This window comes from Callorhinus ursinus, unplaced genomic scaffold, assembly GCF_003265705.2.
Source record: "Callorhinus ursinus isolate GAN/ISIS: 27379988/994484 unplaced genomic scaffold, GSC_fseal_2.0 scaffold3, whole genome shotgun sequence".
Taxonomy (NCBI): Eukaryota; Metazoa; Chordata; class Mammalia; order Carnivora; family Otariidae; genus Callorhinus; species Callorhinus ursinus.
This window is the reverse complement of record NW_027397065.1, coordinates 32,957,050-32,980,789: the sequence shown is the minus strand read 5'-3', so window position 1 is coordinate 32,980,789 and position 23,740 is coordinate 32,957,050. Positions and strand designations below refer to the sequence as shown.

Sequence of the window (23,740 nt, the reverse complement as noted above, 5' to 3'; positions counted from 1 at the left end):
AAAGTAACAGCAATAGTGTAAAGTACTGCAAGGAAGAGGGAATTAGACATGGTCCTTGCTCCATGAAAATTGGTGAATTGTCCTTTTATCCTCTATATATAGTAATACACTAACCATAAGAAATAAATTATAGGAAGAGAAACCTGTATTTGCTTACAAATAATAAAAGACAAGCAGTTTGGTGAATGGATTCTCAACAATGAGTACACAGCAGGACTCCTCAAAGAACAGGCCCCTTGGCACTTGGCCACTTGCTAGCATGGATTTTCGCTCTGTACAAGGAGAGTTTCCAGAAGCTATGCTTCCCCCAAACAGTGCCTTTATGAGCTCAGCAGCTGAGCACATTGTCACCTGTTTCTGTCACTTTTGTACTTATCAGGGTTCTAAACAGAACAAAAGCAGAAGTTGGGTTCTATGTGGGACAATGTTTAAAGTAAAGGGGCATAAAGGCAGTGTTTATATTTTAAAACTGTTGTCATGTTGAGTAGCCTGCATTTGTGTGTATGTGTGTGTGTGTATAAATATGAAGAGCTTGCATACCCTGGACTACTTGCCAACTCCCTTTGGAGTGTCAGTATAGTTCCTGTGCATAAAAAAATCACCCAAAATAAGTGTTTCCAACTTGTGTTCAGTCAGGAATTAGAGAATGTTTCTAGTTTTATTGGATGGTTTTCTTAAATTTAAAGTGATCCCTTAATTTATCACAGACCTCACTCCCTGACTCCTCTACTCGCCTTATGGTTGTCTACCAGTATCCATTTGTCCCAGAAAGGAACCAGTTTAGAATTGTGCGTCTCATTTATTTGACACGTTTTATTAGTCTCCATCGATCTGGAAAAATTCCTCAATCTTTCCCTCATTTTTCATGACCTTAACATTTGTGAAAATTACAGGCCAGTTTTGTGAAATGTCCCTCAATTTGGGATTGTCTGATGTTTCTTTATTATTAGATTCAGATTATGCATATTGGTTAGGAATATCACAGAAATGATACTGTGGTTTTCTCATTGTCTCCCGTCAGGAAGCACATGATTTGATTTGTTACATAACTGATGATGTTTACTTTGGTTACTTGATGAAGATGGTCTCCACCAGGCTTCTCTAATTGTAGATTTATTTTTTCTCGTTTGTAAATAATAACTATTTAAGACTGAAAATACCCATTCCTCATCAGACTTTCAATTTATTTATTATTTATTTATTATATCAGTATGGATTGCTGACTTCTTATTTTATTTAATAGATTATAATTTGTTACTAATGTTATATTTTGATGCTCACATTTTGCCAGATTTGGCTAGTAGGAACCCTTTCAGGCTAGCTTCCATATCCATTTGACACTCACCGGTCTTTGAGTATTTTCTTACTTTTTGGCACAAGATGTTCTAGGCTTATCTTGTATATAACCAAGTGCTTTTGAAAAAAGCTTCAAGGTCTGGTGTGATTTTGGTTTGTATGGTAAAAAGTATATGGCTTTTGTGGATACATTTTACTTAGTTGAATTTTATGGCATTTATTGTTGGAACAAGCATTTGGTAAGTACTTCTGAGCCAGGCAGCAGGGAGATCTACAATGCATAGTGAAAATCGAATACTATCATTGTTAAATGTGAGCCAGGTAAATTCATGTAATGTCAATAACAAGATGTATTTTTTAAGAAAAACATCTGAACTTGAGGTTTCCTAAAAGAGGATTATATACTATCTTGTTTTTTTTCAAAGCCAAGTCTATTGTTTCTACTGTTCCTGGAGGATATTCAATGTAAAATCATCAAGAAGTAAAATATCCTTTATCTACACATTATAGAGGCATAGATGTACAGTAGACAATAGATGCACGGTTCCTCTTCTCAAAAAACTGGGTATCAATGAGTAAAACAAGTAAAATAAGCAGATAGGCCTTGAAGATAACTGAAATAAGACCTGGATTTGTATTTTAGCTCCATTGCTTACTACTTTGGACAAACTTTTGAACGTCTTTAAATTTACAGACTTACTGTCTGTAAAGTGAGAATGACACCTTCCAGGATCTTATTAAGATTAGATAAGCTACTAGCTCAGGGCCTAGTATGTACAAGTGCTCCGTAAGAGGTTCTTCTGTTCGTGTTATAGATGGGGTAGTAATGAGAGGTTGGTCTAGGATCGTATGCCTATAAACTTTAATTTTTATATGTAAGAAGAGGATAATATATTTCTCACAGGTTATTTTAAGAAGTAAGTGAAATAATATGTGATAAGTACTTAATAAATCACAATTGCAATCCTGTATGCTATTACTAATTTGTATTAAGGAAAAGTTTTTATGTATTGAGGGAGATACTGTAAGAGAGATAGACTGAAGTTTGGTTTCAAAGAAGGGAAGAATGCTGGAAATGCTGATTTGAATCTTACATATTGGTTACAGATTCCAGTAACTACTTTCTGTAATCACTTCTGTTATGTTTCATGTTTCTATAAGTAAATGCGACATTTAAGTATAGTCTAAATTGTATGATGGAGCTTACGAAATATCAGATAATCAATTTTGAACTCACTGCTTTTTTTTAAATATATAAGCATTAACAAAAGAGCAAAAGGAATGCGGTAGCCACTGTAGCCCATGGTGTTAATAGTCATTTGGGTATCAGACCTCAGCTTTGTTTGCTGTTTGCTGTTGATAAATGGAACTGTTAATGGCATTAATAGTATAGTTTTGACCATATCACATTTTAGATTAGAGGCTCAAGAACTATTCTTCATAAATTTATTCTTAACAGTTATCAATCAATAACTAATAAATATTCAAAGGGAATGTACTATTGCTTATACAATAAGATTTCTGGTTGTTTATTATTTCTGCCTTGGTTTCTTTTTAAAACAAGGATCTGTGAACCAATGAAGTTGCTGGTATATATAGAAATACTACTTTTGTATGAAGAATTTTTCTGTAATTGATTATTAACTGATTCACAGAGAGTTAGAATTTGAAGATTATCTTAGGGATTCTTGTTTTACAGGAGGAAGAACAGGGAAATTGTTAATTGCCTAATGTGAAATGGTACATGGTACAGGAGTTTGATAGTCTTAGGATCCATCTGTGATTTTATAATCTGTGTTCCTATTGTCTCTGAAAGTATGATCAGTTCTGGTTTTTAATTTTGGGATTGGTATAATTAGAAAGAGCAGTAAATTGAACCAATCCAGAAACTTGGGTTCTGCCAACGGGTCTGACATTAACTCTTTGAGTAACATTAAGCAAGGCACTTACCCAGTAGATTTTTAAAAGCTTGCCTAACTCTGTACTTGATGCTTCTTTAATCGTTATTTCCATTCCTTTTCTTAGTAAATTTTTTCTTTGCTATTTGCTAAGTCTGGTTAAATAAATTCATCTTGATCTTTTTAGGTTGATTATTCTAGACCTTCAGCAAAACACAGGAAAATAGCTACCTCATTTCGTGACAGTTCTCTCAAAGACATTTTAGTGCTAGCATGCTCTCTTCTAAAAGAGGTAAGTTATTTAATAATTCAGTATCCTACTTAGAGTATTTAGGAAATTTAAGTTTCAAAATAATTTCAAATAAATCCCCCTTCTCCAACCCCCATTCTGCCTTTTAAAGAGTTATTGTGAACAATCTTAATTTAAGTACAGTAGATTTCCACAAGTCTGTAAGAGGTTCCAAAAAATTCACTTTTATTTACCAGAGATACAATAAAACAAAATCCAAAGGGAATTCAGTAACTCATCTTTAAGTAGTAGTTTCATTGCCTTCCTGCTACTACTATAGATTATTTATTACAGAAGCTAATTGAGACTTAGTTTCTTTATTTTAGTTGCCTGTATTTTAATGGGGTGCAGATGAACAATGAAATGACAGTAAGTTTTCCTAATTCATCAATTATCGATATTTATTCATAGGTGAGCCAAGACAGTTAACTTTAATAATTTCTTTGGGAAATATTATTTTCTCATTTGCTACTTGGTGCCCTATTGAACATTAGGGATAACACAATTAATAATTATATTGTGTTTGCCTGTAATATAGGGATTCCATCATGCTGTTCAAGCTTTTTAATTGGTGTAGTATAGCATTTCCTAAAGTATGTTCCACTAAGTACCGGTTTCTAATTGTTTCAGTTCTCTGGTATAGTTAATAACAGGGCAACTGCCGCAGTAGGCCAAGTTAAGGCCAATAAAGACCCTCTATTATTTTTTAAATTTTCCTTTTGTATGGAAAATTTTAACATATGCAAAAAGAAAGTGGAAGAGTATAATGAAGTCCCTTGGACCCATCAACCAGATAAGCAGTAACAACTCGTGACCAGTCTCTTTTCATCTCTGTACTTTTCAAACAACTTTCTTTTTGTGTTATTCTTGAAGCAGAATCCCAAACTTCATATCACTTCCTCCACATGTATTTCACAATGTGTCTTTAGGAGATAGTAATCTATTCTGATTGTGTCAGAATGGACATTTTGTGGTGGGTGGAGGCGGTGTGTGGTCAGGATTGTTCTCTAGAAGTTTCTGAGTGTCCTCCTTCATTCAGACAGCTCTGACAACCTTTGTTAACTGAATGTGGATCATTTACACGTAAAGTTCCCCCACTTGAAAAGTATTATATTTTCAGCTTGTTCTAAGCAGCCTTTGAGCTAATAAATCCAATAGATTTATACATTTGTGCTGAGTAAAGTATTTGTCCTAAAGTTACTTTTTTTAACTTTAGAAGATGACCTATAGTTTGCAATTGTCAAAGGTCTTGTTCTCATTTTAGAAAATAAAATTTGAAAATAGGCTATTGTAGATTTTTGTTGATAGTGATTTTACAACTTTTTCTAATATATACAACAACATAACTTGGCAAACTTCCTAATTCTAATTTAACATTGAAGAATAATTTAAATTAGTGAAGTGAAAATTTGCTTATTGACATATTTCATGTTTTACTTGACTTTCAACTTTTTTCAGGTGTTGGCCAAACCTTTAAATCTTCAGGATGAAGGTCAACAAAATCTAGTAATGCAGGTCTTGAAACTGGTCCTCAACTGCCTTAACTTTGACTTCATTGGCAGTTCAGCAGATGAATCTGCAGATGATCTTTGCACAGTGCAGATTCCAACAACCTGGAGAACAAGTAAGAAGAAAGTTTAGTGTGAGGGATGGTCAGAGTAAAAGGCACAAAATTAATACGGTTGCCATACGTGCAGTTACCTCTAGTTTTTGCTAGGTAATCAAGAAATTAAAAAAGATTTGTAACACGAGGTAGCTGCTGATACCTAGTATTGAAATCTGCTTTCCTTCATATCATGGGAGCTTCCATATTTTGATACTGGAAAATAGGAAAGATAGCTCTAGAGTTAGGGGGAAAACAGGTTTGGGAGGGAAAATGAAGAGTTCTGTTTTGAAAGTTTCAGATAAATAGAGTGGGAGAGGATATAACACTGACAGAGAAAACATACTTTTCAAAGTTAGAAAGAGAATGAATTAGAGTAACTGACTTAGCAGAGCAGAATTGCAACTTACTTTCTTACAGAGAAGGATACCAAGAAAAAAAGCAGTCTGATTTGCTCTCACACATTTCAGAAAGATGATGGCACTGGGGTATTCCTGCAGTCAGAGGTGAGGTGAGGAATAGGGCTGAAAGGGCCTGGTGAAAAAGTCTGTATTCTGCCCAAATCCCCAGGATCTTCTCTGCTACCTGTGCAACTACCACCTGTGCCTTTTCTCTTCTCTTCCCTGTGTGCCCTTCCCTCTTACTTCCCAATACCAGACCTTTTTGTCCTCGAGAAATTAAGCTGGGTATTTAGGGGTATCAGATATAGTAAGGAAATACCACAGAGTTTGTGAAAACTTCTAATATAGAAATCAGAGATTAAAACAAACAATTAAAAGGGACTTAGTATTCTTAGTATCATGATGAATACATGAGCCAACACATGTAATAAAAATTACACAGACTACACAGACACGCACAAAGACACACACCCATACATACACCTGAGTGCATGTAAAAATGGGAAATATGAATAAGATTGATGGATTGTATCAGTGTGATTTCCTGATTGTGATATTGTACTGTAGTTTTGCAAGAATTTACCATTGGAGGAAATTAAGTAATGGGTGCATGGAGTCTCTGTATTATTTCTTGCAACTGCATATGCATGTATAATTATCTCAGAAAGCTTTTTTTTTTCTTTTAAAAGAGAGTTTAGTGGAAACAAAGTGAAAAGTAGAAGTAATCTTCAAAAAAGTATAGTTAATATCGCCAGGGAGATAAGAAAAGGTAACACATCCCTGAAACAAGAATAGGATATTGTTTTGTTTTGTTTTTTAAGATTCATTTATTTATTTGAGAGAGAGAGAATGAGCTCATGGTGGGGAGGGGTAAAGGGAGAAGGAGAAGAGAAAATCTCAAGCAGACGCCCCACCAAGTGTGGAGCCCTACATGGGGCTCGATCTCATGACACTGAGATCGTGATCTGAGCCAAAATCATGTCAGATGCTTAATCAGCTGGGCCACACAGGTGTCCCAGAATAAGATATTGTTTTAAAATAAAAGTTCAGAGAGTGTTCCAAATATACAAGACAGTTGCCAAATGAAACATTTAATAAAAGAGTTGGAAGGTAAAGTTAAGGAAATGTCCCAGAAGTAGAATAAAAAATCAAGAAGAGATTTGATAGGAGAAAAAAAATACAAGAAGATTAAAGCATGAAATTAGGGGAGCTGGCATCTGACTACCAGGAGTTTGAGAAAGAGGATAGATAAAGAAGAAAATTTGCAAACAAATAACACTTTCTCAGCCCTGAGACATAAAATTTCAGATTGAAAGATCCCATCAAGTGCACATAGTAATGAATGAAAAAAATAAATACTAAGCTTCATAATCATAATCGCTTCAGAGTAATAATGATAAGAGGAAGATCCTAAAATCTACCAGAAAGGAGAAGTAAGTCACCTACAGAGGATTGGGGTCAAGAATGGTATTAGACTATTTAGCATCAGCACTGGAAGCTAGAAGACAATGGAGTAGTATCCCCAAACTTCTGAAGGGAAATAATTTTCAAACTAGACTGAAATTATCAAGCATAAAGTAGAATTAAGACATTTTCAGACATGCTCATCCTCCTGGAATTTATCCCTTTATGTGCTTGCTCTCAGAAAGTTACTTGTTACAAAAACCATGGAAGATAAGGGGTTTGTGAAAAGGGAGGTTCAACACAAAATGGCAATGAACAGACACATAAAAAGAAGATCATTATATAACAAATTTAGGAACAATCAGTCCCAAGTTGAAGGCTTTAGGAGGTGGGAGGGAGAAATGGAAATTATAGGTTATTTGATGCTATTGATAATGTGGAAAATGGTGTGAAGAACATTTTACAAATCTGTCAGAGCATTTGGAAAGAATTAGTGACAGATAGACAACTAAACACAGAAAAGATGCTATGATTAGATTCAGAGAGTGTTAGAAATGTAGTATGATCATATTGTCCTTGGCTCAGCTGTTAACATTACTTAATAGCCATAATAAATGTAAACCCTTAGAATTATTTAATCTTAAATTGTTAAAATAGTGGATGGATTTTGAGAGAGGACAGATTGTGGTACGTACTATAGCCTCGTGGTATATCAGAAATTCATTTGATGTTTAAGGTAAAACAAAGAAACAGTCATATAGCATGTTATTTGGAAATATGTATGTAAGTGTAGATAAGAGTTGAAAGGTACTTGGAATGGGGTAGGGTACAGCTGTTTTTTATTATACATTTTTTAATAGTGTTTACTTTTTGATACTGTTTGAATTTTTAAATGCTTATAGTATTTTAATACAAATGAAAATGGTAAGAAGATTCAGTAAGAACTGTAGATGCTACATAGAAATAAGGAACATTTTAGCTAATTAGTTTCTATCTGTATTATTTCATCTTTCAAAGGAGGGTAGCTAGGAATTAAAAAGGAATTAAGCCTAACTGATAAGAGTGGCCACATGCAGAGGTCTTGGAGTTCTTGTTTGTGTGATAATGAATGTCTTACTGATTACATTAAGATCACTGATTGGAAGTAATGGTATTAGAAAAAAATTTTTTTTTCCAGTTTTCCTGGAACCAGAAACATTGGATCTTTTCTTCAGTTTATATCATTCACTTCCACCACTACTATCTCAGTTAGTAAGTAAAAATCATTATTTCATTAAAAAGTACCTGCAATCTTTATCTAAGGGTGGTATGTATTTACTGTAAAAAGTCCAATTTATAATCTTGATTGGGTTTACCTCTCACAAGCAAGTCTTTCTTACATCTCCTGGGATTTATGTTACTTAAGGTATTTGTCACATTCTATTTATTTGTCAGGGTTCCATTTCATGGGTGAACCCAGAACCTCTAGCTGTTGATTTAGCTCTTGCCCAGAGCCAGGAAAACCTGTTAACCTCTAAGTGTACCTTCCTTTCCACCCAGTCCCCATCCCTTCTTCTGGGTCTCAGCCCAGTAGTTGTCCACACCATCTGTTACCTTCCCTTTTCCTACCCTGTTTCTAACTCTTCCTCAACCCTCCATGCCCTAAGCTTGCCAGGCAGCTCCCATCAGTATCTCTCAATGAGAAACAAAGGGGATCTGCTCATTTGATTTTGTGTTCATCACTCCAGTTGTTCATTTATTTTTTGAATTAAATTCTTTTGTGTGCTTTAAAAATTTTTAAACTCTGGTTACATAGTAACTTTGAGAATGTGAACCCCATCTTTGTGGAACCTAAAACAGAGACCAGGCGAGATTGGAAAAAAAAAAAGAAAAAGTTGTCAGTTTAATATCTAAGCTTCTAAAAGTAAAGTTGGAGAATTCTGATACTGCCATTTCCTGAAAAAAGATGTTCTAGATTTAAAGTACATTAGAGTGGTGTGTTTGTTTAGATATGTTATTGTCTAGAAGGGAGGAATAGATTTACAAAAATACTCTCTCCCCTTCTTTTTGTTTAAAAACATGTCTGCTCTCCAATCTAGGGTTTTAAGGTGGTGGTTTTATTTTTTTTTAATTTTTTTAAAGATTTTTATTTATTTATTTGTCAGAGACAGAGATAATGAGAGCAGGAACACAAGCAGGGGGAGTGGGAAGGGGGGAAGCAGACTCCTTGCCGAGCAGGGAGCCTGATGGACGCGATCCCAGGACCCTGGGATCATGACCTGAGCCGAAGGCAGCCGCTTAACTGACTGAGCCACCCAGGCGCCCCGAGGTGGTGGTTTTAAACTGGGTTTCACAGGATACTCACTTCCAGGTGGTGCCAGAGTTTTAGCCTTCTGTCTTTTAACCAGAATAGTTTTATTTTTAGTTATTTAAAAACCATGGTTTCATGTACAATTATGTTTTGCAATAAAACAAACTACTGGCGCTTAAAAAATTAAGTGGAAAATAACTGCTTTGAGAGAAAGTAACTAACACTTATTGGGCCTGCCCTATTATATGGTGCTTCTTTCCTTTCATCCTCAAAGTGGCCCTGCAAGGTAAGTATTATTATCCTCTCTGTGTTGATCAGGAAACAGAGCCAGACTGGCTAAAATGAATTTCATTAGGGCAGCAAACTAAATAATGAAGCTGAGATTCAAACCCAGATGTTTTTGGCCCCCAAACCCTGGATATTTAATACACTAGTAGTTCCCAAACCTTCAACACATCAGAATTGCCTAAGGAATTGTTTGTTCGTTTGTTTTTTTTTCCCCCAACAGTAAGGACTGTGGCAAACTGGAGAACATCTAAAAGGCCATCCTCTGATTCTTGTCACTGTTCTCACCTCTGCTAAGAAAGCCAGACATTATGTAATATCTCTTAATTAAAATACTTAAATATTAATAGCCAGTTCTAACTTTTTTTACAAAGCAGGCAAACAAACATATGTGGACCAAAACAAAACCTATGCGGGCCCGTTTGGCCTGAAAAGCTGCCAATTGTGGGCCTCTCACTTAATGATCAGACAGACTTCAATGGTTTTCAGTAGTAGAATTAAGAACCCAAGTAGTGAAATTGTCTGGTAAAGTATTAACTTTTAGAAGATAACTAGACCATTTTTGTAGAATATCTAATGTTTCTAGCAGCATTCTCCAAATTGCTCCTTAACTTATTAATGGATGGTATGGATAAGATGTACTGTCACCACATAAATTTGGGATATGTTGGATTAAGTAAAGTTATACCAAGTTACACTAAAGTGTTCCCACTTGCAGGATATCACCGTACATGATATACAGTATTTCTCAAACATTCTACCACAAAACCGTCTTTTATTTTTTGTAGAACACGTTGGTTCATGAACAGAGCTGGGCAACAGAAGCAATTGGGAGCCTTTTGAGTGTATGCATGTCTAGGTTGCTTTGGCATATTAAATATATGAAAATATATTAGAAGAGAATATACACGAATATACAATTTAGTGGTGGGGTTAAAGAGGGATGTGTGGTGTTGGTGATTGATGATGTGTAGCTTTCATTATTTCTGGATTCTATAATACTTTTCTATCATTAAAATTAAAAAATGTTTTTTTATGTGAAGACAGTGTTCCTTACATGTGGCCATAGTTACTTTTAAAATTGAAATGAATTTTGTTGTTCCTATTTTTAGGCACTTTCATGTTTAGTTCAGTTTGCTTCTACAAGAAGGTCCTTATTTAGCAGTCCTGAACGTGCCAAGTACCTTGGTAATTTAATTAAGGGAGTAAAAAGGATACTTGAAAACCCTCAGGTATTTATGAAGTAATTTAATTAATACTTAGTATGTAGAAATACAGTTTTTCTGCTGAAAGGTGTAATAAACTTGTGACTTGATTATGATTCTGGAAGGAAATATGAAGTATCATATCCATCTTCCTTAGATCTCATTTGTAGTAGAAATGGACAGTTTTTAAAAATAGATGCCTTCCTGACAGACTTCTGTGTTCTTCCTTTTTTATTTTCTTCCATCTTTTAGGTGAATAAGAACAGAAGGTAATATATCTTATGATGCTTCTGATTTATGCCATTGTGTCCTGCATTTCTTTGCTTGTACTTCTTAAATTACTAATTACTTCAGAGTCATAGCTACCTTCTGAACTAGAAGACGTAATATAAATCTGAATGTTAATATTGGATTAAGCGGCTTTGATTTATGAGATAATGTCTTTTTGCCCTCTTGTGGACAAATAAGAGTTTGTAGATTTAAAAATCTGTACATTAACTTGCAGAGCTTCAATAGCAATATTCATTTCAGAGAATTGCAAAGCCATTATTAGTGATTTTGGCTGCCTAGATAAAATTTTTTGTTTTACTTTTTATTTTGTTTTTGGTTTAAAATAATATGTAATGAAAGTACAGATTTTAAGAGGTTAAATGGTGTAAGGAGGTTTATCTGTTTCTTAGTTATTACTAACTTTTGAGGGACATATAATATCTGTACATAAAGAAAATGTGCTTGCTCAATAAGGAGCAATTGATTTTGTAGGTCATTCTCAGGAGTATTTTAGTATTTTGTGTGTTATGCTTTGATTTTATCTTTTCAATGTTAGCACAATCATGAAATATACATGTTTTGTTGATAAATGGGATTTTACTAATATACTTTAAAATATTTAGTTGTTAAAGTCACTGTCATCAATCAGTATGTGGAAAATAATATGCTGATGTCAATTGTCTTAATTGGTTTTCCAATATCCTCACGTTCATGTTTCATGTCTGTAAAAGTTAGTTTGAATATTCTATTATTTTAAAATTATATTAAAAGACCTATGAGTATGAAGTATCTTTTTGTGATTTGTCCTTAATAATTAGACACTATTTTATATTTTCATGGTGTTCATATGGATGAAATTTCTTAGAAACTCTTTCAGTATTAAACAGATACTTTTGAATTCTCTTTCATGCCATCTCCAATGCACAGTGTTCAAACTTTTGTAAAGAAAGCACTTGTGCCCTGTCTTCAGGGAGCTCTCATAGACAATGAGGGGCCTCTTTCTTGGTCTTTCTTTTTTTTTTTTTTTTTTTTTAAAGATTTTATTTATTTGACAGAGAGAGACACAGCGAGAGAGGGAACATAAGCTCAGAGAGGGAGAGAGGGAGAAGCAGGCCTCCTGCCGAGCAAGGAGCCCGATATGGGGCTCGAACCCAGGACCCTGGGATCATGACCTGAGCCGAAGGCAGACGCTTAACGACTGAGCCACCCAGGCGCCCCTCTTGGTCTTTCTTTTTAACCTTTCCTTCCTCAAGTTTACCTCTGTGTCTTGTGGTGCTTCTGTTAAACTTTCTGTCCTACATTGCATTAACTTTTTGAATGACTCTACTTAGGGACCAGGAGTTTCTTGAGGGCACAGAGTCTATAGGTACTCAATAAATATTTGTTGAATTAAAAGAAATTTCTATTTGTGTGCACAAATACCATCTTAACTTCAGTTCAGTTGGTACCACTCTTTTCCAGGGCTTCAAGAACCCATTCTGAATTTTCCTCTTAAATATTTCTCAAGTCTTCTGTTGACTTCTGTTTAAGCTGCAGTGCATGCACACATGTGTGCACACACCCACTCATGCACGCACACATGCACATTTTTTGTGTAATACAGTGGGTTCCCAAACATAACTTAGTCATCACAGTGCAAAGCTTCTTCCGCATCCTCTACTTTGAATTTGTTACTACGAATCATTGATGACAACATTAAATCCAGCAGCAATCATTTGTTTTCTTTCATTAATAATCTACCCAGTTGACACAGAGTACCAGTGAAAACTGTGGAAAACTTAATAGAATACTCTTGGAATTTTATTGATAGGTCATTAGCTTGGTTTGTTTTTAAGTATTTTTAAAAGCCTTCCTTTTTGTCTTATAATTTAGGGTTTGTCTGATCCAGGTAATTATCATGAATTTTGCCGATTTTTGGCTCGTTTAAAGACAAATTATCAGCTGGGAGAATTAGTTATGGTGAAGGAATATCCTGAAGTTATCAGATTGATTGCTAACTTTACCATTACTAGCCTACAGGTAAATAAAAGTATATAATTGATGTTAAAGAGTAGATAATTTTAAAACAATTTCTTGATAAGATTTGGTGGGGATTTTTAATATTTGTTACTGTACTTTGCTAAAAATACTTATTCCAGGGTTTTAGGTAAAATTTCATTGGAACATATTTTATAATAAAAATTTAGAGACTATCTGAATATCTAATAATTGAAGAATGAATTGAGAAGCTATAATAAAATCTTTGTGAAGAAGTGAAAAACATTTTTTACAGATTTTTTTTGAAAAATTCTTTTTATAAGTTTGGGGGGAGTTTTTAAAACCACATTTTCTACATGATATTAACTCTGAAAAATATTCATGGAAAGAAGATTAGAAGGAAGTACACTAACATTTTTAACATTAGAATAATGAGAGATTGTTGGTTTCTTCTTTATGCCTTTTTGCATTTACAGAATTTGCTATGTTAAATGTTCATTGGCTATATAATTAGAATAAAATTAATTTTAAAGCCTGTGTTTAGTAATTTGTCAAAAAAATCTTTTTAGTGATTTTGTTTTTGTAATTCTTATTCTAGGAAGATATGTCATTTTAAATAACATTTGCTTTATTTCTTTGTAGCATTGGGAATTTGCTCCCAACAGTGTTCATTATTTATTAACTCTGTGGCAAAGGATGGTAGCATCAGTGCCTTTTGTGAAATCAACTGAACCCCACTTATTAGACACTTACGCACCAGAAATCACGAAGGCCTTTATCACGTCTCGGTTGGAATCTGTTGCCATAGTTGTGAGGTATTGAAAACTAAATGTTTCTGTTGTGTTTTTATCTTTTGCATCTTGGAATTTCAGACATTTGAGATATAATTTACCTAGTGTAAAATCACCCTTTTTAGTGAACAGGTCTGTGAGTTCTGATAAGGGCATGCAGTTGTAGAACTACCCTTACAGTTAGGATAGAGAATAGTTCAATCAACCCAGAAAATTCTTTTGTGTTCCTTGTAGTCAGCCCTTCCCCCCCACCTCAGCTTCTGGCGATTACTGATTTTTTTGTTTTCCTGTAGTTTTTGCCTTTTCAGAATGTTGTATAGATGAAATCATATGGTATGTAGTCCAGCTTCTTTCCCTTAGCATAATGCATTTGAGATTCCTCCATGTTGCGTCAGGAGTTCTTAAAATTTATTGCTGAATAATATTTCATTTTATGGATGTATCACAGTTTATTTATCCATTCACCTGTTGATGGACATTTGGGTTGTTTCTGTTTTTGTTGATTATGAATAAAACAGCTGTAAACATTCCTAAACAAATTTTTGTAGGAAGATAAGTTTTTATTTCTCTTGGGTAAATAGCTTGGGTGGGAGATTTCTGGGTTGAATGGTAAGTATATGTTTTACTTTAAGAGAAACTGCCAAACTATTTTTCAAAGTGGCTGTATCATTTTGCATTCCCACTAGCAATGTATGAGAGATCCAATTGCTCTTTATCCTCATCAGTACTTGATATTGTCAGTTTTTAAGAGTTTTAGTCGTTCTAATAGGTGGTACCTCATTTTGGATTTAATTTGCATTCCCTTAATGACCAGTAATGTTGTGCATCGTTTTACATGCTTGTTTACCATTTGTATTGTTTGGCAAAGTGCCTGTTAAATTTGTTGCCCCCTCTTTTTTAATTGGGTTGTTTATTGAGATTTGAAAGGTCTGTATATTCTGATCACAAGTCTTTTTATTGTATGTGTTTTGTAAATATTATCTCTCCGTCCATAGCTTGCCTTTTCATTTCCCTGACAGTCTTTTTCAAAGAGCAGAAGTTTTAGAGTTTAATGAAGTCTGATCTATCCTTTACTGTTTCTTCTAGAAGTTTTATAGGTTTAGAATTTACATTTACTTCTCTGATCCATTTTGAGTTAATTTTTGTATATGATATGAGTTAAGGCTTGAAGTTGGTTTTTTATTTTTTGTTTTTGCTTTTTTGGTTTTTTATGGATGACCAATTACACCATTTGTTGAAAAGACTAAATTCTCTCCATTGCATTGCCTTTATACTCTTCAAAAATTGACCACATACATGTGCTTTGATTAATCTATGTGTTTCTCCTTCTACCAGTACCTTGTCTTGAATACTGTAGCTTTAATAGCTTTGAAATCAGGTAGTGTGAGTCTTTTGCCTTGGTTTTCCCTTTTCACAATTGTTTTAGCCCTTTTAGTTCCTTTGCTTTTCCATATAAATTTTGGATTCATCTTGTCAGTTTCTACCAAAAAATTCTGCTGGAATTTTGACTGGGATTGTTTTAAATTTGTAGATTAATTTTTGGGGGGAAGAAGTGACATCTCAGCAGGATCAAGTCTTTAGTCAGTGAGCATGTTTATCTTTTAGTTTATTTAGTTCTTTGGTGATTTCTTTTCTCACTGTTGTATGGTATTCAGCCTTCAGATTTTATGTATGTTTAATTAGATCTAATTAATTAGATTTTTCTGGTGCCTTTGGAAGGTGCAGTTTTTTAAAGGTCAATTTCCAATTGTTCATGGCTATAACATAGTGATACAGTTGAATTTTGTATATTGACCCTGTATGCTAGGACCTTGGTAAACTCATCTGTAAGAGGTAGTAGCTTTTTTTGTGTGTGGTTTCTTTGGGACTTTTGTGTATTTAATCATGTTGTCTTCAAATATAGAATTTTCATTTACGTTTTATTTCTTACCTCCCAATCTGTTTGTCTTTTGTTTCTTTATCCATGATAGAATTTTTATTTAACATAAAATTTATTTGTGGTGAATAAAAGCATATCATATTCTAATGTTGTCTGCACACTTGTTCTGTATTTGCAGAGATAATTTAGATGATCCACTGGATGATACTGCTACTGTGTTTCAGCAGCTGGAGCAGTTGTGCACTGTCAGCAGATGTGAATATGAAAAGACGTGCACTCTTCTTGTACAGTTGTTTGACCAAAATGCTCAGAATTACCAAAAGCTTCTACATTCACCTTCTGGGATAACTGTGGATAAGGCAATTCAGGAAGGTCAGTACATTTTATATAACTATATATGGTATTATGTTGAATCTTAGGTAGTTTCGTTAGTCACTTTAATAATTTTGCTGCTAATTGTTTTTATGTATTCCCCCAAATCCTTGTCCTCTAATAAGCCATTAATTTCATTAACCTTCTGGGTATTTTGGTTGCTTGATGGTCAATTTTCAGTTCTCCTTCCAGTTCTCTGGAATCAGTATCAAGAAAAGCCTATAATGGTATTTGAGTAGAGTTCATTAACTCGTAACTAATCATGTTTTTTAACTAATCATGTTTCCTTCTTTGCTACAGTCGACTGTAAATTCAGAGCCCAATTTTATCCAGTAAAAATTTGTAGAAGACCTCATGGTTTTGCATTTGTGTATTAGCCTTCACCATGGCTTTGGTTTATTATTATATTTTAATTCCTCAATTTCCTCATTATTTTTCTTTAATCGTTTATTGAAGGAGGATTTATTTACTGCTGTATGTCCCTTTAAATCCTTTCAGGAACATAGCAGGGAATAAAATTAAGTAAATACATTTTTCACATTTTAAAAAAATGAAATGAGTATGAGAATGGAAGTGGCTTTATATATTTCTGATAGGAGACACTTCAATTATAGTTCCAGAATTCTTTTTTTTTTCTTTTATGTTTCTTCCTCTGATCGTTTTGGAAAGGGAATGGTAGAGGATGAGAGTCACACTCTCAATGATTTCCTATCTAAATTCTTTTTAAAAACAATTGTTTAGTAGTTAACCTTATCTACAAATGTTTTCTCTTCTTAAGATTTCATTGTTTATAAATTAAATTGAGGCACAGTATTTTTTGCAGCCTTTAGTCTTTTCATGATTGATTTCTTCTTTCAGTCGAGTTTTGAAAATTATTAAATATTAAATACATACAAAAAGTTTTTTACATACATTGAAACATAGTGACTAGCAATAACAGCACCATCACACAAGCTTAAAGAATAGGTCAGTATAGGTATCTGTGCTGTTCCCATTGTTCTCTGTCCAAATCTATCCTTCCTACCAGCAGAAAATACTTGTAATCTTGAATTTTGTGTTTATCAATTGGTGCCTTTTATTATTCGTAGTATTACTGCATATATATACATATACACATGTATAATATGTACACATATGTACATATATATGTATGTGTATATATACACATAAATACATATATAATTATACATATATATATGTAATTATTCCTCTACAACTTGCTTTATTTTTTTTTTCTCTCAGTATCGCACCTATGAGAGTGTGTGTGTTGATGCTGTGGCTATAGTTCCTTCATTTGCACTGCCACTGTTCTCTATAGTTTGAATATACCAAATGTATTTATGCATTTTCTTGTCAGTAGATATTTGTGTTTTTTCTGTTTTTTTGCTAATAAAATGAGTGCTGCCATAAAGATTGTTATGTATACCTATTACAGAGTTTCAGTGGATGATGCCAAAACAGTTTACAGAGTGATTTACTACTTTACATCCCAGCCACCCTGATCTAGGTCTTTGCCAACAGCTCATAATGTTAGACTTAAATTTTTACTGTTGAGGTAATATATCTCATGAGTATTTTAGTTTTTATTCCCATAATTATTAATGAAGTTTAGTGTTGTCTTGTGTTTGTTGACTATTGTATCATTATCAGTGATATATATATAAATTTTGTTCATTTTCTCCTCACCATTTGGATTAGTTTTTCTCTTTACTGATTGAGATCTTTATGTATTTTTGACATTAATCCTTTTGTTATTTGATAGGTAAACATTGATCTATCTTTGCATATCACCTTAATGTGTCTATTCTTTTAGTTACTTTTCATACCAAACTTTATTTGAATTAATTCACCTGATCTTTTTGAAGAGGTAATGTATGCAGATCGTCTAGAAAAAAGAAATTAAAATGTCTTCTGTTTCAATTCTGTGATCTGTCCTCTTGTTCTTCACTCTAAGTAGCAATTCTTACTAGTTTTGCGCATATTTTCAAAGTTTCTGTATGCATATACAAATAATTAGGAACTTAAAAATTCTTACCCCCTTTATTTACTTTGGATGTGGCATACCACCCTTAACGTTCTGTTCCTGCCTTTTTTTCTTCATTTAACCGTGTATTTTATAGCTATTTTCAAATCAGTATACAGAAAATTCTTATGTTTTTATAGATGCATAATATTTTATTTTTTGAATGTATCATACTGTATCATAATTTATTTAACCGTTCTGTCCATCACTGAAAGTCATTTGAGTTGTCATCGTCAGCTATTAAAATTAATTCCATATAGATTAACGACATACATAAGTCATTTTACATGTCTGCAAGTATATATATAAGATAAATTTCCAGAGTGGAATTACTGTTGGGGAAAGGATAAACTTTTATAGATACTGCCAAATTACTCTTGGTAAGGACTGTGTCAATTTACCTGTCCATCAGCTCTTTGGGAGTGTTTCCATATTGCCTTCAGAGGATGATTTACTAGCCCTTTGAATTCTTAGCACTTCTGTAGGTGAAAAATTGTTTTTCAGTATAATTTAACATTCTCATATCAGTGCAATTAGGCATTGCTTAAATTTATTTAAGAGCTATTTAGTCATCTCGTTCTGTAATGACCTGTTCATTTCTTGGCTTTTTATTGGGTTGTTGGTCCTTTTCTCATTGATTTTTTTTTTTTTTAAGAGCTCTTTGTATTTTAGAAAAATGAGCTCCTTATCTCTCAGAGAGTTGCAAATATATATATATATTTTTTAGTATATAGTTTGATGAATTAAGTTATTCACAGCCGTGTAACTGTCACCACATTCAAGATAGAGAACACTTCCTTCACTCCAAATAATTTCCTCAGTACTCTTTGATCCCTTTCCCTGTCTCTTGACCCAGGAACCATGGTTTGTGTCACTGTAGTTTGTCTCTTTTAGATTTCCTTATAAATGGAATCATATAATAAGTAGTCTTTTGTGTTTGACTTTGCATAGCATAATGTTTTTGACATTCAAATATATCATGTATGTTAATGTTTTGTCCCTTTTATTGCTGCATAGTATTCCATAGTATGACTTTACCATACTTTATCTAGTCACTGTGTGATGGACATTTGAGTTCCACTTTCAGTTTTGGGGCTATTATGAATTATGGTGCTATGAACATTTGCAGACAAATCTTTGTATCTACTTAAATTTTTATTTCTCATGGGTAAATACCTAAGATTGCTGGGTCATATGAGAAATGTATGTTTAATATTATAGGATACTGCTATACTGTTTTACAAAGTGTACCATTTTTCATTCTCATTAACAATGTATGAGAGTTTCATTTGCTCCACATCTGCATCATGATTTGATACTGTCTTCTTAACTTTAGCCATTCTACTGGGTATCTAATAGTAGTGTCTCATTGTGGTTTTAATTTGCATTTCCCTGATAATTAATGGTGGTGTGCTTTTTGCCTATTCATATATCTTCTTTTGTGAAATGTTTGTTCACATTTTTGCCCATTTTTAAATTGGTTTGTTTGTTCTTTTATACGTATTCTTATTGGAATTGTAAGAGTGTTTTATATATTCTATATATAATCTCTCTTTCACATATATCTTTGCAAGTATTTTCTCCCTGCCTGTGGTGTATCTTCTTTAACTATTTTTCAAAGAGCAGAAGTTTTAAATTTTGATGACCTACCTTTTCAATTTTTTCTTTCTGACTTGTGCTTTTTGTATTTTAGAAATCTGCCACCCAAGTCACAGAGATGATATTCTGTGTTTTCTTCTAGAAGTCTAATAGTTTTTAGCTATCATGTTTAAGTTGGAACAACTTAGGGTTAATTTTTGTGAATAGTGTGAGTTAACGGTAAGGCCCCCTCCCCACCCCTTACAGTTATATGGTTGTTCCAGCACCGTTTGCTGAAACAGCCATCTTTTTCCTTGTTGAATTATTGTAACACCTTTGTCAAAATCAATTGATTATAAAGGGCTGGGGTTTATTACCGGACTCTATTCTGTACCATTGATCTATATGTCCTTCCTTATGTTAGTGTTATACTGTCTTGGTTACTGTAACTTTGTAAATCTTGAAGTCAGGTAATCTAAGTACTCCCATCTCATTCTTCTTTCTCAAAATGGTTCTTTCTGTTCCAACTCTTTTGCCTTTCTATATTAATTTTAGCATCAGCTTGTTAATTTCTTTAAAAAAGACTCACTAGAATTTTGATTGGGATTGCCTCAATCAGTGCATCCATTTGGGCAATCTTAACAATATCGAGTCTTCCAGTTCACAGACATGGTATATTGTTCCACTTACATAGTTGTCCCTTAATTTTCTTTGCAATGTTTTATTGCTTTCAGTGCACAGGTATTAAAAATGTTTCACTAAATTTATTTCTTTATATTTTTGATGGTATTGTAAATTTTATAATTATTCTGTGCGACTCTATAAAACCAGAATTGATTTTTATCTTTGTGTCCTATGATTTTGCTAAATTTACTTATTTTAATGGCTTTTTTGTGGATTCTTTTGGATTGTTATATATGACATATCATCTGCGAACAAAGACAGTTTAATGTCTTGTCTTCTTGCCTTTTATTTCTTTTTCTTGCCTTATTCCACTGGTAGGACCTCAGTACAGTGTTGAATAAAAGTGGTGAGAGTGGATAGTCTGGCCTTGTTTCTTTTTGTACATATAGAGCATTGAGCCTTTCACTGTTGTTGTAGGATGTTATCTGTAGGTTTTTTTAAAGGATGTTCATAATAAATTTGAGGAAATTCCCTTCTGTTCCTCCAGCTATTTATAATGAATGCGGCATTTTTTTTTAATGCTTTTTATCCACCTATTCAAATGACCTATTTTTTCTCTTTTTTTACTAATATAGTGAATTACATTGATTGATTTTTCTGTGTTAAACTAGCTTTACATTCCCAGGATAAATCCTACTTGGTTATGATATAGTTTTCATTTCTATAGGGTTAGATCCAGTTTGCGAAAAAAATTGTTACTTTATATTGATGTTCATGAAGGATATTTGTCTGTAGTTTTATTTTCTTGTGATGCCTTTGCCTGGTTTTGGTAACAGGGTAATACTGGCCTCATAAAATGAGTGAGGAAGTGATTCCTCTTCTTTCTTTATCTTCTGAAAGAGTTTGTGGAGTAGGAGTATTATTTCTTTCTTAAAAGTTTTATAGAATTCACCAGCAAAGTGAGTGGGCCTAGAAGGTTTAGAATTACAAGTTCGATTTCTTCAATTGATATAGGACTATTCAAATTTTCTGTTTCTCCTGGGCTTAAATTTAGTCATTTGTATCTTTCAAGGAATTTGTCCTATTTTTAAATTTATTGGAATAAAGTTATTTCTAATATTCTGTTATTATTCTTTTACTGTCTATAGGATCTGAAATGATGTTCCTTTCGTTCTTTTTTTTTTTTTAACTGAAGCACACTTGACATAGAACATTATTAGTTTCAGGTATCCAACATAATGATTTGATATTTGTATATATTGCAAAGTGATCACCACAGTAAGTCTAGTTAACATCTATCACCAATTATTGTCTTCTTGTGATGAGAACTTTAAATATCTACCCACTTAGCAGTTTTCAAATATGCAGTACAGTATTAACTATAGTCACCATGCTGTATATTCTATCCCCATGACTTAGTTTTCGACTGGAAGTTTTTAACTTTTGACTCTGTTCACCCCTTTACCCAGCCACCCCTCATTCTTTTTTTTTTTTTTTAAAGATATTATATATTTATTTGACAGCGAGAGACACAACGAGAGAGGGAACACAAGCAGGGGGAGTGGGAGAGGGAGAAGCAGGCTTCCCGCTGAGCAGAGAGCCTGATGCGGGGCTGGATCCTAGGACCCTGGGATCATGACCTGAGCCGAAGGCAGGCGTTTAATGACTGAGCCACCCAGGCGCCCCTCGTCATTCTTGACATTGACAGTTGTTGCCTTTTTTTTCTTTTCGCCTCATTGACCCCAATTAGATATTTATTAATTTTGTTAATCTTTTCAAAGAATCAACTTTTAGTTTTATTGATTTTCTTTATTGTTTGTTCATTTTTTATTTCATAAGTTATTTTAGCTTTATTATTTTCTACCTTATACTATTGATTTTATTTCATCTTTTTCCTCCCTAATTTTAGATAGAGATTCCACATCTTTGAGTTTTAGATTTTTCGTATTTTTCTAGTAGAAACATTTAAAGTTATAATTTCATTGTTAAGCATTGTTGTAGCTGCATCTCATGAATTTTGATGTTTTATTTTTATAATCACTTAGTTAAAAATGTTTTCTAATCTGTATTTCTTTGTTAATTTATGGAATTTGAAGTATGTGCTTTTTATTTCCAAGTATTTGGGGTTTTCTTAGAAGTTTTCTTATTGTTGCTGATTTCTAATTCTACATTGTTCAGAGATTATCTTATAGGATTTCAAACTTTTAAAATTTATTGAGACTTGTTTTATGACCTAGTATATGGTATGTCCTGGTAAACATGCCATGTACACTTGAAAAGAATATGTATTTTACCATTTGGGAATAGCAGTTTATAAATAGAAATTAAGTCAAGATGGTTTTAATAGCGTTGTTCATGTATTCTTTGTCTTTACTGACTTAGTGTTTTGTTTTGATCTGTTTCTATTTATAGAGAGAGCTGTTATAATCTCTAAATAGAGTTGTGGATTTGTCTTAGCTACTTTTAATTGTCAATTTTTGCTTCATATAGATACCTATAATTGTTTTGTCTTTCCTATTAAAATCTTTCATCTTGAAATCAGTCTTACTGATATTACTGAAGTCAGTGCCTTCTGTGCTCTCTGTTTACAAAGTATATCCTTCTCCATGCATTTACTTCCAGTCTGTCTGTGTCTTAATATTTAAAGTACATCACTCTTAGTATATAGTTCTTTCTTTTTAAAAAAAAAACCTGACCATCCTGTCCTTTAATTGGAAGGTTTAGTCCGTTAACTAAATGAGAACTACCAACTCAATACCATGTGAACTATTTCCTTAGAATAAGGTTCTTCATATCACATTGTTGTCTGTATTAGGGCCACAAACCATGTGAGGTCTGACTTGAGGGTTTTTTCCTCCTCTCTACCTAATGTTAAAGTCAAGTCAGACAAGTTTCTCTGTTGTCTTTCTCTGCCAAGGGCAGGTTTTTTTCCCCCTCCAGTTCATTTTTTTCACGAAGGGTGTGACTGTGTCTCAGCTTTTGTTGGGCTTCTCACATTGGACATGCCCTAGGCTTTGTCCTTTGTCCATCAAGGAGAAACTCAGGTTCTCTAGTTTTTTCCATGCTTATATCTCTAGGTTTTAGCCCTCACATCATTTTGGCCTTTGAGGATTTATTTTACTTTCTTATTAGCTCACTAGTACATTTGGTATCTTTGTGCCCCTTAAGTGCAGATGCACCATAGTGGAGTGCACAAATTGGTGTGTAGAGTACAGGCTGGATTTTCATCCCTCTTTGTCTTTTCCATTAGGTATCTTTTTGTAGCTCTGTGGTTGCCCTGTAAGCCTGTGTCGTGGTATTTTTGAAAGGTTTTTCTTTTGTCTAATGACTCAGTGGCATCCCATATAGTATCTTTTCAGATTTGTTTTCTACGTTAACTCAATTATGTTATGGCCAGCTGCCTATAAAATTACATTTTTCTCTTTGGTGTATATCCCAATAGTGTTTGCTTCTTTTTAATAGTAAAGAATCAGTAGTAGCTTTCACTTTTTTGCGGTCAGCTTGATGCTCTGAAAGGCTTTTCAGATGCAAAACAGTCAGCTCCTGGATAAACTT

At 33.5% G+C, this 23,740-nt stretch overlaps 1 protein-coding gene across 8 annotated transcripts in view; it reads left to right on the top strand.

Moving 5' to 3' along the window:
• The window catches only part of RANBP17 (RAN binding protein 17), a 324,967-nt gene that overhangs the window by 24,007 nt on the left and 277,220 nt on the right, over window positions 1-23,740 (top strand). For all 8 annotated transcript variants that reach the window (XR_012377245.1, XR_012377247.1, XM_073890032.1 and 5 more), the window contains 7 exons: window positions 3,382-3,486; window positions 4,942-5,107; window positions 8,069-8,142; window positions 10,579-10,698; window positions 12,814-12,960; window positions 13,561-13,733; window positions 15,767-15,960. Coding sequence is in view for 6 of the 8 variants with exons in the window: in XM_073890032.1 (XP_073746133.1) it covers window positions 3,382-3,486; window positions 4,942-5,107; window positions 8,069-8,142; window positions 10,579-10,698; window positions 12,814-12,960; window positions 13,561-13,733; window positions 15,767-15,960 (979 nt within the window). In the remaining 2 variants the exon portion in view is untranslated. The remainder of the gene's footprint in view (window positions 1-3,381; window positions 3,487-4,941; window positions 5,108-8,068; window positions 8,143-10,578; window positions 10,699-12,813; window positions 12,961-13,560; window positions 13,734-15,766; window positions 15,961-23,740) is intronic.